The 16730-nt window shown below is 37.6% G+C and overlaps 1 protein-coding gene across 1 annotated transcript in view; it reads left to right on the top strand.

The window, feature by feature from the left end:
- The first annotated feature begins 126 nt into the window (after window positions 1–126).
- The window catches only part of LOC122358034 (lysozyme g-like), a 20503-nt gene continuing 3899 nt past the window's right edge, over window positions 127–16730 (top strand). The window contains 6 exon segments of the mRNA XM_043257770.1: window positions 127–2450; window positions 2583–2666; window positions 2764–2883; window positions 2886–2959; window positions 3157–3295; window positions 3406–3963. Coding sequence (XP_043113705.1) covers window positions 2447–2450; window positions 2583–2666; window positions 2764–2883; window positions 2886–2959; window positions 3157–3295; window positions 3406–3539 — 555 coding nt within the window. The 5' untranslated portion in view covers window positions 127–2446 and the 3' untranslated portion in view covers window positions 3540–3963.

The raw sequence follows: 16730 nt of genomic DNA, 5'->3' as shown, positions 1-16730 counted from the left end.
TTTTCCACCTTACTCTTACTCTACATTCGGACTTTATTTGCATAGCGCTGTTCTGCAGGGTGTAAGCCCAGTGCATTCTCTTCAGCAAGAGTGTTTCTCAGCACATGATGGTGGTCCAGCTATTGCAGATTTCAACATGGGCTCCCTGCCGTTCATCGTGAAATGCTGCAAGAGCACTTCCACCAGCATCAAAATGGGTGGCAAAGATGATCAGGAGCGCTTGTACAACTTCAGTTTCCACGCAGACTGCCTCTCTTTCCAGATTGGGTGACACCCATATTGCAAGCAGAGATCCGCTCCTTCACTCCAGGCGTACAAGAAACTTCTAGGCAGGTGTGTTGAGGCAAGTTGGAGCTAAACTCTGGAGGACACAGCCCTACTGGACCAAGTTTGGGGCCTTCTGTTCTAGATCTTTTGAAGTGTCAAGGTCAGAACGCAAAGAGAGCAATGCAAGCTTGTTTTTCCCACTGTCCTTCTGATGAGTGTACCCCTGGAAGGAAATGAGCGTCAAAGTAATGGCCAAAAAAGCTTTTCTCTCAGTCAAGCTCATGCTGTTGGTGCTGCTCAAGATCAGGAGACTGTGCTTCTGGTTGTGCTGAATTTGTCCAACCAGCTGTAATATAGCAACAGAATTGAAAGTGCTTTCATTTAAGTTGACCCTTTTACTTGCTTTAGCATGAATGCACATGTATTTACAATGGATGCTGCTTATTTGGATTTTGGTAAGCATCACTGCATTGATAATCTGCAACCCAGACGTGTACTTACCTAAAGCACTTATTCATAGATGCATCCTTTATTCACAGTGTTTGTGTCATTTGCACTTTTGTGGAAGTTTAACAGCATGGTTACATGTAGATGAATATTAATATTACATCAGAGTTCAGCTGCATGTGCTGTTATCAAATGAAGATGCTCTACAATGTGTCTTTTTCAGATATTTCGACCCAGTGGATAAAATAAGCTCACACAGCTGTTGTATACAGTTTCTGACACTTTTGTTTTTGCAGCGTTACGTCACCGAACAATCTGGACTCTAAACTACTAAACTAAACTTTCTAGTTCAACTCGGCAAAGTTTGAATCCTGTTTGGCAAGCACGCTTTCCAGCAACACATCCCACAATGATTACATATTTGCTCAGTTGTCAGCAATCAAATAATTTTACACCCTGTTTATACCTGTACTTAGCGTTATCCACTTGTGATAAGAGTGACAAAAAAGCATGTTAATATCAGGAGTAAACGGGGCCTGAGCAGTCAGATAAAGGTCTCAATAAAGGGCTGCCAGTTTAAACATCACTTCACTAAGAGCATGGTTTCTTTGTGGGCTTCATTACGTTCTTCACTTTACAATCTGAAATCCCTTCTTCTTGCTTGTGTTGTCTGTGCAGTAAGGTGACAACTGATGTTCTGTTCACACACGACCATAGCAAGCAGGTCCAGTTGTTCCTTTACCTAGGTCTGATTCAGGGGGAATATCAAGGCCACATGGACATGGGAACCATAGGTGGTGACTGTTAATAATATTTTTGCTATTCTAATCGATGTTCACTCTTCTTTATTTGGTTTTCTATTTGTTATATAAAATAAAATGCTTTGAATCACTCAAATCATGTGTCTCTAATGAGTAGTCTTCCCATATCTATATTAAAAAGATCCTTGTTAGGGGCCCAGGCAGCACAGCAGTTTTAGCCATCATTGCTTTCACGTAAGAGATGAGAGCGTACATGAGTGCTCATGTGTGATTGAGGTAGTGATAGTAGCTTCTTGACTGGACGCTGAAAACATACTTCAGGGATGTATTGGATTGGATTTTACATATTTGGAGAATTCAAGAAATTAATTCACTAGTAGTTTCAATTAGTAGTTGTTTGAATTGTCTGTGGTGAATTCAGATTAATATTAGGAATTTCCAAGGCAATTTAGTAAGATTGCAGAGTTTATATGTTTGTAATGGAGTTGCCTCATATAAATAAATGAATAGATATAATAAAAGTGTAAAGACCTAATACAGTACTTTGTTTGACCTCTTGAGGTTTCACCTTTACCTTCACATATAATCAAGGAGGTTTTGGAACGGCCAGCTCCTTTTCACTGGTACAAGTCCTAACAAAAAAAAAAAAAAAAAACTTTCCCACAGTTTTATTTTAATTTGTCATTAACTACATCAATCAAAGGTGGTTATACCTTTTGGGGGTTTATGAAGCCTCTACTTATGATTCACTTGCTTGGGTGTGATCTATGACCACATTATAAATTTATAATTTCTTTTTCCTTCACAGCAGCAGATTTTGTAACCTTACATTTCTCCACACCTTAGAGGAAGAACATCTGGGAAGAAAGAGAAACCACTCCCTCTGTGATCATATATAATCAGACCCCGCTCAGGTCTGTTTCAGTGACAAAGCTCATCAAACTCTTTCACAGCAGTTCTACATCAACATCATGGGTAAGTCATATAATATTAGATTTTTTTTTAATGAAGCTATATTCTTATTTTGTGATAGTTTAGCACTACATATATTTTCTGCATACATAATCATTTAAGGGCTTCAAGTGATATTTTCCATGTTCTTTCTAGCATGCCTTTATGGAGACATCCTGAAAATAGACACCACAGGTGCATCAGAAAAAACGGCAAAACAAGACAAATTAACCATAAAGGGTGAGAATGCATGACTGATGATTCTTTTCTTTCATTTGCCAATATATGCAAAGTGCTAAATGTTACAGTATTAATTAACGTTTAAAACTTGTCATAGGGGTTGAGGCCTCCAAAAAACTGGCCGAGACTGATCTGATCCGGATAGAAAAATACAAGAGTGTAATTATCAAAGTTGGCAAAGCAAAGCAGATGGACCCGGCTGTGATTGCTGCCATCATTTCAGAGAGTCCAGAGCCGGAGCCGCTCTGAAGGATGGATGGGGCGACCATGGCAATGGCTTTGGCCTCATGCAGGTCGGTCAGAAGAACTCATTCACTCTATTTCAAAATATAAGTAATATAAGAATGCACATTAGTGATGAGATACGATTTAAGGTGGTGATGTTAGCTGCAGATATAATTTTTATACCATTTCTTATACAAGAAATACAGAGTACATTCAATATTTCTGAACATTTCCAATCATTTTCTTTTGAATATGTCTCTTCTAGGTTGACAAACGCTACCACGCTCCAACGGGTGTATGGGACAGTGAGCTGCACATTATACAAGCTACCGACATACTCATTAGCTTCGTTAAAGAAATTAAAGTAAAATTCCCCAAGTGGACACAAGAGCAATGCTTTAAAGGTAGGTTGAGGTACAAATAAACATAAATAGCATAAAAAAGACTATTAAATGCAAACAGAAGGCGTTCGCTCCACTCTCAGATCTCAGTTGTGGTATGATGTCCGTTTCAGGGGGAATCTCGGCCTACAACGCAGGTGTGAAGAACGTCCAAACGTACGAGCGCATGGACATCGGCACCACAGGAGATGACTACGCCAATGATGTCATTGCCAGAGCCCAATGGTTCAAAACCAAGGGTTACTGAAAAACAGCAGCAAAACCTTTTAATATTAGGCCTGCTGTATTGCTATGGTCAGTTAAAAATATTGCTGATGTAATCTGTCTCTTTGATGGTGTTTGTGGTGTTTTCAAGTAGTAGTAAAGATCTGATCAAATAAAGCTCATTTATTTACTCCAACCACGTGTTTCCTGTATATCTCGCCGACCCTGTGAAGTCTCTCTCAATCTATCTTCCCAGTAGGCTGTAGGCAGTAGGCAGTAGGCCCCTGGAAGCGGCTCTAAACACGTTTTGAAAGCGCGTGCGGGTTTTGTCGACGACAGAGGGCGACGTCGAGCCTCGTCCTGCTTCACTCACTCACACATGACGCTGGAGAATGTTTTTAGTAGGAAATCTCGGAGGTTTCGCTCGCTTAAGGATGACCAGATATCTCTAGGAGTTTCTTCGCTTTGTAAGTACCTGTCTGCGTTCACGCGTTAACGAGCGAGTTTGCTTGTGTTGAGGGTTTCTTGAGGGTTTTTGCTGACTGCGCCGGACAAAGCGGTTGTTTGGGGAGTTTGGGAAGCGAACATCTCCATCACTTTCCGCTAAGTCCAGCGAATAATGTGCTCGTTTGTAACTAGCGGTTTGAGTTTAAAGTAGCATCCTTTTTTAATAATATTTTGTAATGTAAAAGAGAATAACTTCACAACATCCAGCAGTGTGCTCTAATAATGCGAATATTCAGAGTATTGAGTCGATATAATGCCTGAAATTGTTGCGACGTTTTACGTATTTACGTTATTTTTGCTATTTTAATACCTTTTTTTTAGTTAGTCGTTTTTTTGTTAACTTTTTCGCATTTTTTATTTGGTAATGTGATTGTTTCTAAGTCATGTTTGCGTGATATCCTTGTTTTCTTATTTTGTTTGTAGAAAAGCGAAACCCAAATGATTCGGAATTCTCGCGAGATATAATGAAAAATATTAGCTAGATATGAAACACTAGTTACATTTTGGAAGAAATGGCTAGATCCATGTATAATCAATGCTGCTTGTAAATCAGTTTTTTTAAACGGTATGATCTAACCACCAACATGTCTACAAAAAAAGTTTTAGACTTCTCAAGGCCTGTAAGAATAAACTGTTAAAATAAACTAACTAAGTGTAGACCTGTTCTAATCTGAATTGCCAGTTTTCTGTTCTTTAGGGAAAATGCCCTAACTCTGCGTTAAGGGTGTTAACGGTTTCTGTGGGCCTGCTGGGAAGATCAAATGAGCCTTTTCTTGTTCTCAGTAGTGTGTATGCTGATTACTGTACAGACAGTACAGCCTCATGATCAATGTCCTTCATATGTTCGGATCAAAAGAGTCATTCTGAATTTGGCCTCAGAATCACGTCCGTCTTTTGAAGTTAGGCTTTGTGCAATTAGTAGCTTATTTGGAGAAGATGACGAAGTTTCAAGCAGGTGCTGTGGTGTGAAATGTTATAATTAATCTTAAAATATTTAAAGCAACTGTTTTGGAAGTTGACTTCCAACAATAGGGCTGCTTTTTTTGGACTTGATGACAATTTGAAAACAAAAACAAAATTTTCACGCCATGTTATGTAATAATTGAGGGTTATTATAGTTAATTAAAACTAAAACAATGTTGAAAAAAAAATCCTTAGTTGAAATAAAAAATAAAAATGAATTGAAATTAAATCTAAAAATGAAATTTAATATGAATTTATATAATGTGTGTGTTTATGATGTATATGTATATACAATATGATAAACACCCCCAAAAATTGGCAAAATAATAAACATTAAAATGAAAACCAAAATATAAAAATAAGTTCAATAATAAAATAAAAAAATAAAAATAAGTTCAAATAAAAACTGTTATAGTGTTTAGTAATATTTATATTAAAATAATACTGCATGAAGAGAATTTTGAAAGTGGATGTTTTTTGGGGATTTTTTTCAGTAAAAGTTCACCCAAAATGTGAACTAATTTAATCTGAATAAATAAATAAATGAAAATATATAGGTAAATATAATGATAATATATAAGTAAATAAATATATATTACATCTAAAATAAGTTTTTGTTTGTTTTAATATGTGTGTGTACTGTGTATACAAAGTATAAATGTGCATATATACAATAAGTTTCAAGAACAACAGTTAGAAGTACCTAAAAAAAGAGATGGCGCGTCACACAAAATCTGTATTTAAATTACATCACTCGTAAAATTTCTGTGTATTTCTCACGAATCGTTTAAACAGGCAAATGGCTAAATTGTATTTTTATTGAGTAAATAAACCCCTCCGAGCATGTGCTAATGGAGCCTGTTGTCCTGTAAAGTATCTTTTGATGATGAGGCAGGTTAATTGTCCTGTTGTGTCTGTAAAGGAACTTTGGAAAGAAGTGCATCGTAAAAAACCCAGGGTGCAATTATTTTATTATCATCATCTCATTAAACTATTAAAATGCTCCATTTGGAAACCTCCCTCCGGAAACGCCACACACTGAGGTTTTAAAAGCCTGGAAAACGGGGATGCAAAGTTAACCGGTCACGGACAGAGGAAAAGAGCAGCTGAATGGCTTGTGCTCGATGGTCAAGCTGTGTGGACCCAGCTGGATGCTTTTTATTGTTAGAGTAAAGGACTTAACGGACACATGGAGGGCTCGCGGCTTTGTTTTTCTCAGGAGAGGATAGACTTTGCGTGACGACAGGAACTTGTATATTCATCTAAGTTATTTCGAACCGTCTCAATCGGCGCTGTCCCGCTTTTCGGGCCTCTGAGCCAAGGGGTATCATTTCTTGGGTTATTTACAGTTTGGCATACATGGCCTTAATTAGAGCGTGGGGTAGAGCGCTGCCTCAGAAGATGTGTTCCAGATGTGGGCTGGAATTCAGAGAGCTTTGTAAAGAAAAGAAACAGTTCTCTGCAGGAGATGCCTGAAGAAACTCGAGTCAGTGAAGACTGTTGAAGGGATTGACGGAGTTGAATTTGGGGCGGGAGGCGGGGTGTTCCTGGCACTTTTCGGGGGTTAAATATTCATGACTGTGTCTAGGTCTTTAAAAGAATGCCGTCTGGTTTGTTCTGGCTGATTCTGTGCCTACGAGGTGATTGGTCTGATTGAGTGATGGTTAGTGTTGCAGCTCCGTCGCCTGTGATAATGTACTTACGGGTTCGAGCGTGCGTGTCATATCGAATAAAATCGGGATCAGGAACGACGGCGACAAACACGGGGTTGCTCAAACAGGTAGAGCATGATATCAGCAACGCGGAGGTCATGGGTTCGACTGCAAGGGAACACCTTGAATGCAAGCGTCTGCCAAACCCACACTGTAAAGGTTTAAATAATAATTTTGGGACTATAAATGTGTACTGAAAAGAAATTAAAAGGTTTTGGGACAATAAAACTTGCAGTCTCTATGCAGTTGTTTTGATCGAAATATACTGTAAAAACTGAAATATTATTACAGTGTAAAGTAACTGTTTTCTATTTGGTTAGATTTTAAAAAGAAATGTATTCCTGTGACGCAAAGCTGAACTTTCAGCATCATTACTCCAGTTTGGTCTTTCAGAAATCGTTCTAATATACTGATTTGCTGCTCAAAAACGCGTAATACTTTTGTGGAAACTGACACATTTTTAATTACTGTCTAAATAAAAAGTTTAAAAGAACAGCAATAATTTGAAATATGGTTAATGTTTTTACCGAATGTCACGTTGGATGAAATAAATGCATTATGTTGAATAAACTTTTCTGTTCCCCTTTCAACTACAGAAGAGTCTTGCTGACCCCAGACTTTTGATCAGTAACGTATAATATTTGAATCGCATTTTGGGGTCATCTTAAAAGGCTGTGTATATGTAAACCAAAACAAGTGAATTTTTAAAATGTAGTACATTCCTGTATTCCCTAATTAAGAAAGACATTTAGAAGGATGGCAAGGAGAATGTTTCGCTGATTATCATGCAGCCGCATACAATGACTGCTTGAATGAATGCGCCGATAAAGCTCAGCCTCATGGCCCTCTTCAGAAACTGTATGTCTGAAATGAAATGCATATGGGTTTCTTCAGCGGCAGAGCAAAAAGGTCTCAGGAAATACCAACCTGGCTTTTTTCATGCTTTTTTTTTTTTTTTTTTTCAAACTGACTGACATTCCACGCAGCTTTGAGAAAGAGGACTGTAAGAGGTACGCCTGCAGCGCAACCCCACAGAGGCTCTGTTCAGCATATGTGTGAGGTAAAAATATAGGGCTTTGACGGCTATCACCGAGTGTCAAGCTGACGTCTGTGTCTGCCTATTCAGTATGAGGCGTGAATCTCTCCAACCAGAAGCGAATACTTTTTTTCGAAAGCCAGCGCTTGCTGTTGTTTGTATTTAAGAAAAAGCAGCGGCCGGGCGCAAGGCTTTGTTTACACTTTGTCGGATTCTCCTGCACGATTTGCCTGAGGGGGAAGGAAAATATTCAAAACTGGCAGGAAGGCGAAACGTTTGTGTGTAGTGCAGACTTATGGTTTGAGGTTGTGTGCACAACGCATTTTCTAAAGAAAACGGTGTTTATGATTACGTTCTGTCACTAAAACGTCCAGTCGCTTCCGTTAGAGTCAAATATCATATCATATGCAGCCTTTGAATCTGGCTCTTCAACGGTCACCCTTCGCCTAAAGTAAACAAGTGTTTTTATGTACATGCGTGAACACTTGCTCGCTTAAAAATATAGGTCCTAAAAGGGAACTTTGACAGTGATGACATAAAAGAATTCATTTGGGTTTAGAAGAACACCAAAGAACGTTTTAAATATGTGTAGAATTTTTGTGAAACGGGATATAAGGTTCTTTATTGAACTATTGATACCAATGAAGAACCTTTAAGTTCAACCGTTTTGAGCAGTAAGTGACTAAATATTGGGTTAATAGTTGCTAATGATTTATTCAAGCTGTATTGGCCATCAGACTGGTTTTCCAACCCCCTTTGATGGGCCAGAACGAGCCCCCCTTCAGACACAAAGGTGGTATCTCCTCAGGGAGCTGCCCCATCTAATTATCAAATGACGCCCGGCCTGTCGGCGGTAAGCCGCTGGGGTGAGACAATAGCAGCTGATTCTCTGGATTAGGTGACGGGGGTTGGAGAGGGAAGGGAGGGGGGAATCCAAGAGGAAGAGACGGAGAGCATGCTCAGTCCTGAGAGACAGGCTACTGGAGCACACATGTATCTTCCCTGTGAAGGGTACACAGTCTTGTGAGCTTCTGCCCTTTTACAAACAACCTATGTGAAGATCCGGGCAAGGAGATGTTGGCGATTTGATAAAACGGATGCGAAGATTCACTTTCGGACCTTGTACGAAGGATGCGCTAAGGAAACACTGCTTTGGGGGTGAACTTTGACACCATGGCTCGATTTTACAGCTGCTTTGGTGGCAAAAAGTAAGTTGGAGAGATTTATTTGTGTGAAAACCTCATTTAAAATGACTTCTAATGTAGTTACAAAACTCTTCATACTTGTATTGTGCTTGGGTTGCATTTTTGTGGCATGGTTGTATTTATTAGTGGAGCGCTGATGAAAATTATTGTTTTGGTACATACTCTCAAAAAGAAAAGGTTCAAAAGCTGTCACTGGGTTAGTGCTTTTTCAAAAGGTACTTTAAGATACATAAATGCACCTTTAGAGGTTAATAAGGTACAAAAGTGAATCTTTTGAAAGGGTACCATCCCAGTGACAGCTTTTGTACCTTTTTTTCTGAGAGTGCAAGCACGTACTTCACTTGAAGTCTTTTGTACTGTAGGGTTTCTTTTTGTGAACGCACTATAATAGCTTCTTAGTTGAAGTCTTTCAAATAGAGTCTATTTAAAAGCTCTTCTATCTAATGGTCTCATGACATGTCCAACAAGACCCTACTCATCACCACTGGCTGGTATTCCAAGACCGCTGAGAGAACATGTTGTTTACCATTGGGTTTCGTCCAGATTCTTTGCAAGTTTAGAAAAGAGACTGATTTGTTTATCATTTCTTTTCACAGAATTTGCCATTTATTATTGTTTGTTCTCCTAGTCCAGCCCCCCCCCCCCCAGAGACTGGAAGAATGTACAATAAGAGCATTTGGACTAGTTGTTGAAACATAATGTTCCTTATTCAGGTATTAATGCAAAATTTGACTTTGAAAGTATGCTAAAGGTTTAGACTGTGACCAACTTCATCCTTACATTCTGACCTACCTCCATTTTTCACACCATTTATGGTCCTTGCGCTCCAGTGAGAGTGCTGCTTTGTTTGTATCTACACAGTGTATCTATTTGGCAAGAAACTTGAGCCATCCCATGAAAAAAGAGTCTAAATGTTAATGTTCTGACCCCTATTGGTTTTGACCTCTGAGCTTGTTGATGTTGAGCTTGCGTAGTTGATGAGGTTGTTGCTTTTAGCAGGCTTCTGCTATCTTTTAAGACATGTTTTCTCAAAGGAGTCTCAAGTCAGTGAGAGACTGTTTTATTAAAGTGCGAGCCAGTTAAATTTGCATATTGTGGGGAGTGGGGTGAGAAGCATCGGTGCGTCGACTTTATTTGAAACTCTTTTCTAATCCTGAAACGTAATTCAGCTTTCCCACTCATTTGAAGTTAAAAGGTGGCATGTGTTACCTCTGTAAAAATGTTTTCTTCTGGGGTTTACTTTTGGATTCTCTAATAATGAATCATCTGGTAATCAGATAGCCAGAATGCTCCGCTCTTTTTCTGCTGCTTCAGCCACGGCTAAAAGAGTTTTGTATTTTGTGGTTAAAGTTCAGAAGAACCACAGAAGTACAGATGGTTTTGTAGTACGTCTGGATTTATGCTGCCCCCGCTAACTATTTAGATTTTTTTTTTTAAATCCATCAATCAATGCCAACAGCAAAGGGCTTCCAAAACACAGCTCATTGAGCGAATGCGGTGGTATTGCCTTAAATATCTGCCTGAATGAAAAGAGCAAAATATATATTTTTATAGAGAATTCGGGGCTTGATAAATGTTCTGTATCTGTAATTGTAGGGTTCTTTAAATACACAGCTGTGCAGTTTTATTCACAAAAAAACTCCACATTTTGCGCAAGATGTTAGTGTCGTACTTAAAGGGACAGTTCACCCAAAATTGAAAATGATGTCATTAATTACTCACCCTTGTATCGTTCCAAACCTATAAGGCCTACTTTCATCTTTGGAACACGCATTAAGATGTTTTTGATGAAAATTCTCTGAAGCAACTGAATTTTCCCAGCCTTAAAAATGTAGTAAGGACATTGTTAAAATAGTTGCAAAAAATGGTACCATCATAACAATTTAACCGAATACTTGTGTGCAAGGAAAACAAACAATGTTATGCAACAATTATTTTCATGTTCCATGTCAGCAGCACCATGCACATGCTTTTTTCCACGTGCAGAGGTACTCTCCATAATGTGTGATTTGGAGCAGAATTGTATTTATTTTATTTTTTTTCTTTGCACACAAAAAGTATTCTTACAGCTTTGTAAAAATTGTGGTTGAACCTCTGACGTTAAATGTTTTACCGCTGTCCTTACTATATGCTTCTGGACCTTTCAGTTGTGTTGCTGTCTACTGAGGGTCAGATTGCTCTCAGATTTCAGCAGAAATCTCATTCAACACAATGAGGATGAGTAATTATTGACATTATATTTTTGGGTAAACTAACTTTTAAAGTTTAAGCAACCTTAGTATGTTATATATGTATAACTTACTACTTTGCATGTGCAAGGTTAATTTCCTATTCATGAGGAACTGTGTATAAATTAGGCCTAAAACCACACATTTTGCTAGATATTAGAAGCTAACCAAGACAACATGCTAATCAGTACTATTATGGGTTGCTGGCTATTTAAAAGCTAAATTGCATTTATGAACTTTCATAAAGATTGCTTTCATTTTGATACTGTTTCTTAGCAAAAGCAGTAAGTAAAAGAATTATAACTCTTTTGTAAGGAAGCCATATTATGTCCAATAAATGTTTTGGGATGTTCTTTCTCTTATGATATAATTAAGGAATGATATGGGGATGGTCACCACTTTAGCTAATGTTGTCAACTGATTGAGCTGAGTGGTGACTGCAGCTGGTTTAATAAACTCATTACATGAACTTTGGCGCATTGGAAATACGTGCCTCTGCAAAACGCTGCCGTTTCCAATTAAAATAAACACTAGGCAGTACAACTTGTATTCCTTTTCACACAAAGTATGATTTGCAGGACCACATTTTTGATTAATAAAGCTTAATTGTCGCATAATTATGTGAGGGATATTAGGTTGTTAGTTCAGAACTTTTTTGTGAGTTTTGAAAACTGATGCATTTGAAAGTTAGCGTCGCATGTTCAGCTTTCTGGTTTAATGTGGCATTGATGAAGCGCTCTGGAACTGCAGTTCCACGTACAACAAAACGGCTCTAATCTGCATCATGACTTTTTAAAATATATTCAAAGTTTAATAGTGCAAAAATATAACTTTTTTTTTTTTTACTGTATTTAAAACTAAATAAAATGCAGCCTTGGTGAGCTGAAGAGACCTCTTGACTCCAAACAGTAGAATTAGTAGGAAAGGACTCCATAATTAGACATTTGTTTGCACTGGTTCACAGAGGACCACAGGGCCTGTGACATAATGAACAGATTCTCTGCCTGGTTCACTTTCTTGCCATCAATGTCATCCACTTCAACTAATGTCTGGAGAAAGCAGCCTGTCCTTTCAGCCTCAGAGGAGAACATCATTTTGACATTTTCTGAGGTACTTGACAGATGGTGTGACTTGAGGGAGTCCATCAGGGAGTCCATCACTACATTAAATTTGTTGTTGGTGTGTTGTTCACCATCGAGGCCTGTGGAGAAGCTCGGGTCTAAAGCAGCGCTACGTGAGACGGCTCCGATCGTCACGATGTTGCATGACGAGGGTTGACACTTCTAATAACTAATAATCATTTCGGTTGTAATTTGCAGTTGCTCTTGACACAGCTGCACAATTAGATGCTTCATTTATTTTGAGTCTATATACTCTATTTTTCAGTATGTACATTGCTAATTTTTTTAATTTGTAGACAACATAAAAAATGGTGGTATAATAGAACGGTGTAATAGCAAATGTTATGCACACAAATTCTGGATATATTAGTTAATATTATATATTTAATAGTGCATTTCCATGTGTGTTTAGATTTATATTACCTTTGCTATTATCTAATTTAAATGTAATCTTTAAGAACAATTTATTTACCGTTAATTCACTTTCCAAACTAACACTTAACACTAATCATTTCATTTAAATTTCATTTTTGCTATTTATTTGTATTTTTTATATTAAATACCTAAATTCACTTTTCCGTTTTTGGTAGTTTTTCTAAAAAAAAAAACACAATGTTTGAAGCTAACACAGCTAGCATGCTTGCTAATATCTTCTGCTTCAATGCTTCACTAACTCTTGCTCTTTCTTTCTCTCTCTCTTATTCCTCCCTTACTCTCCACGTCCAAAAGTTAAGACATGAAACGTCGGACGTCTTCACAGAACTCTGGCGTTGGAGGCAGTCCAAGGTCAGTCCATTAGTCCCTGTAGAGCTCTGAACGACTTCACTGCTATCATAGTCACGCACCGGGTAATGATAAGAAGACGCTTTTTAGTCAGAAAAGGCTCTTGGGAAAGAGGTCAGTTTGGTTTGCTTGATACGCTGTTAAGCAAGAGCTCACATAAAATGTAAATTCTCATCCTTGTACCATTCCAAACCAGTATGACTTTCTTTAATCCTTGTAAGGCAAAAGAAGATGCTTTGCATCCAGGGTGATTTTTCTTTTCTAGTAATCCATGCTATTGAGCTCCAAAAATGTCATAAAAGTATTATACTGTAGAAGTTGTATATGGTAAAATTATAGCCTACCACATGTTTTCAGAAGTAAAACTTCTTCTTATAGACAAATACAGTCATAGAAGTTAAGTCAGAAGAAGCTGAAACTCCACTCTCATAAACGTGCATACAGCTATTGCGGAAAGTTACAATTATAAAAATATAAATATTTTTGTTACAAAAAACTCATTGTTCTGCTTCAGAAGACATGTGTTAAGCCTCGAAGGTATATATGTATATGCATGTGTATATATATATATATATATGTGTGTGTATATATATGTATATATATGTATATGTATATGTGTATATATGTGCATATGTATATATATGTGTGTATATTACAATATACATAGTATATTTAATGGTTAACATGGCTTACAGTGCGATATGAGTCATGATACTGATTTCACAATATGATTTTCTCTCAATATATTTTGATAATATGAGATCTGAGACAAATTACAAATGAAAAGATGACTTTTTATATTTCTTGAACAGAATGCTGAAGTCTGCATTTCTTTTTGAAATTGAAATATTTTCTGAAGACAATGTTCCAATCAGAAATGCATTGATATAAACTCCCACCCTCAAATGTACTGATTCATTTAAACTCTTAGCCATTTGAATCATCACATATATATATATATATAATGAATTTTCAGTCGGTTCAGTGTGCATTGTTACGTCCATAGTGTTTAACTAGGGGTGAGATGCGGGCTGTTGACATTATCGTTTCAGAAGATATACGGATTGTCTGTCCACACGAAAATGCAAGGGTTTCCAGCGTTTCCATATTTATACACTCTCGGTCCTAATAGCAAAAAATATTGGTTTCACTTACCCAGAATGCTGGATCCATCTGTTTAAAATGCCTATATGATACAAAATGTATGCGTATACAGTTAAAGTGTGTTAAACCCTGTGCATGGGGCCTTAGTACACTATTTCGACAGATTTTAAAGCAGGTTTTGGTCAGACAAAACTGATCGTCCTGCCCTGAACTCACGCTATTGGTCAGCTGGTCGAGATGCTCAAACAAGCAAAGCAATGTTTTGATAGCCAATATGTTTACATTTTTCAGGGGAATACAGACAGCTCTCTGCCCAGAAATTGCAGACCATTATATAGAGATTACGTACAGTGTAGTAATAATTCTCTACTAAGGTAGGACTGTACCACGGTACTGCCACGGTACTTTGTTGTAAGGGAAGTTGTTTTCTTTGTGACCTAAAACTGTCTGTGAAGGAGAGGTGTGGACACAAGACCAGCTGTGTGAACAATCCCAGGTGGTCCTTCATCCAGTGTTTGACACAGGCCGCGCAATTCTGACCTGAAAGGGTCAAAAGTTTCTTGAGTTTAAAAAAAAAACAACAACAACAAAGTGCTATTGTACTTTCTCGAACAAAATTACAATCCTTTGTGGAGAACTAAGTGAAAGAACTGCCTGAAACAATCATTTAAACACCCAAGTGGATCAAGAAGACCGAGAGATCAACTGCAAAGTTGATCATAATAGCGTCACATGACTCATAATCGCACCCTTTAGGCAATAACTGGACAAAACAACCCCAAGTATGAGTGCACGCGTTTATTATTCCTTCGAAAAATCCTCATGATAGTGATTTATGGTGTGTGTTTATGCTTTAGCCATGACTGTTCTTTGTATCTGTGGTTGTTCTTGTCTCGTTCTTTCATACGCCAGCATAAGCTATCTGTGAATCAGTCGTCTGTGAATCTGTAAGGCAGACTTTATATGCACTTCCCCTGAGATAGACAGAGGAAATGAACGAGTGCTATCTGATGACATCGAGAGCGGGTCATCCATGTGCTCTGATGTCACACCGGCCCCTCTAACCGCTGGAACAAATCTGCACAACATGTTTAGCAGCGGTGTGTAAGAAACTGCAAGTCTGGTGTCTATTAAGCAGCGGAGGACAGATAGTACTTGCATGAAATGGTAAGGAGGATTGTTTCTCATTAGCTGACTGTTGTTATCCGGTCTCATGTGATGTCCAGCACACAGTTAAGCTCAAACAAGAACGGTCTCAGTCTGTTGAATGGGCTTCTTGTATAAACTGCAAGGAGGGAAATGTGAGGAGCGCTTGCCTCTGCGGAGTCAATTGTTGCTATACGGATTGTTTTGACTAGTTTTAGTATTTTTCTAGGGTGCTCTGGATGGTTGAACGAACCCATCAGTCATACGTAAATAATGTTGTTCTCCTTAAATACAGTACCATTCAAAAGTTCAATGTTGGTGGTTCATTTATTTGATTAAAACGCAGTAAGAATAATTTTATTGAGAATACAGTGAAGTATTATTGCCATTTCTAATAACAATCCTATATTTTAATGCATTTTAAAATGTAATTTATTCCTGTGATGCAAAGATGAATTTTCAGCATCATTACTGCAGCATTGAGTGTCAAATTTTCCTTTATAAACATTATAAAATAACTAGCTGTCAATTTGTCAGATACAAGTGTTACTTTCTTTAAAAACACAGTCTTTTAAAAAATTGTGTATGCCTCATGATAATACTTCATTATGTATGTTTTATCATCCACTAGTCCATCTTTTAATCATTTAGAATAATCACTTTAATCACAAAATTAACAATACACTGATGGGTTCAGTCACTAAATAGAGGAGGAGTGACCAAGAAAATGTTCATTGTGCTTGAATTGTGAAATAGCCTTCTTTTGTATTGCATGAATATTGAATATGAATGACATTTGGCTCAGCTGCTCTGTGTGATAGCTTTGTTAAGCAATGTTTGGCAGACATGCCAGATAGAATCACTGATGACTTGAATTTGACTAATTTTGCTCTTCTGGATATACTTTAGTACATTGTTCTCTTTGAATAGTTTGGCAGAAGAAGTATTACTTTTGTTTCTTCTGAATAAACAGTGCAATGTTTCTTTTAAAATAATGTTTGCAACATGCAGAAATGATTATTGGTGTCCTATTCTCACTGTTGACTAACTGCAATGAACTCCTATTTACTTCTTTAGTGTAGGTAGTTGTTATGTTTAGGCAAGGTATAGTGTTAAGAAATCTAAAATAGGGTCATACAAAATTAGGAATTAATATGATAGCATGCATATTACTAGCATTTTAAGCAAAAGGTCCCTAAACTAAAGTGTTTCAAAATGCTCAAAATGTTTATTTGGATTAGCTGACAGCTCAGTCGGAGTTTGGCTTGTAACTCGTCTCAAGCTGTCCCACTGTCTTTGTTTGGCAAAACTGTGAAGCATAACAGGGAATATGAATCAGAATTATATTTAGCTGTGACCGTCACGTGGCCCGTTGCTTACGTTTAAAAGATAAACACATTTCAAGGTCTGATTTGAAGAGTATCACATC

Source organism: Puntigrus tetrazona, chromosome 14 (genome assembly GCF_018831695.1).
Source record: "Puntigrus tetrazona isolate hp1 chromosome 14, ASM1883169v1, whole genome shotgun sequence".
Taxonomy (NCBI): domain Eukaryota; kingdom Metazoa; phylum Chordata; class Actinopteri; order Cypriniformes; family Cyprinidae; genus Puntigrus; species Puntigrus tetrazona.
This window is presented reverse-complemented; position numbering and strand designations above follow the sequence as displayed.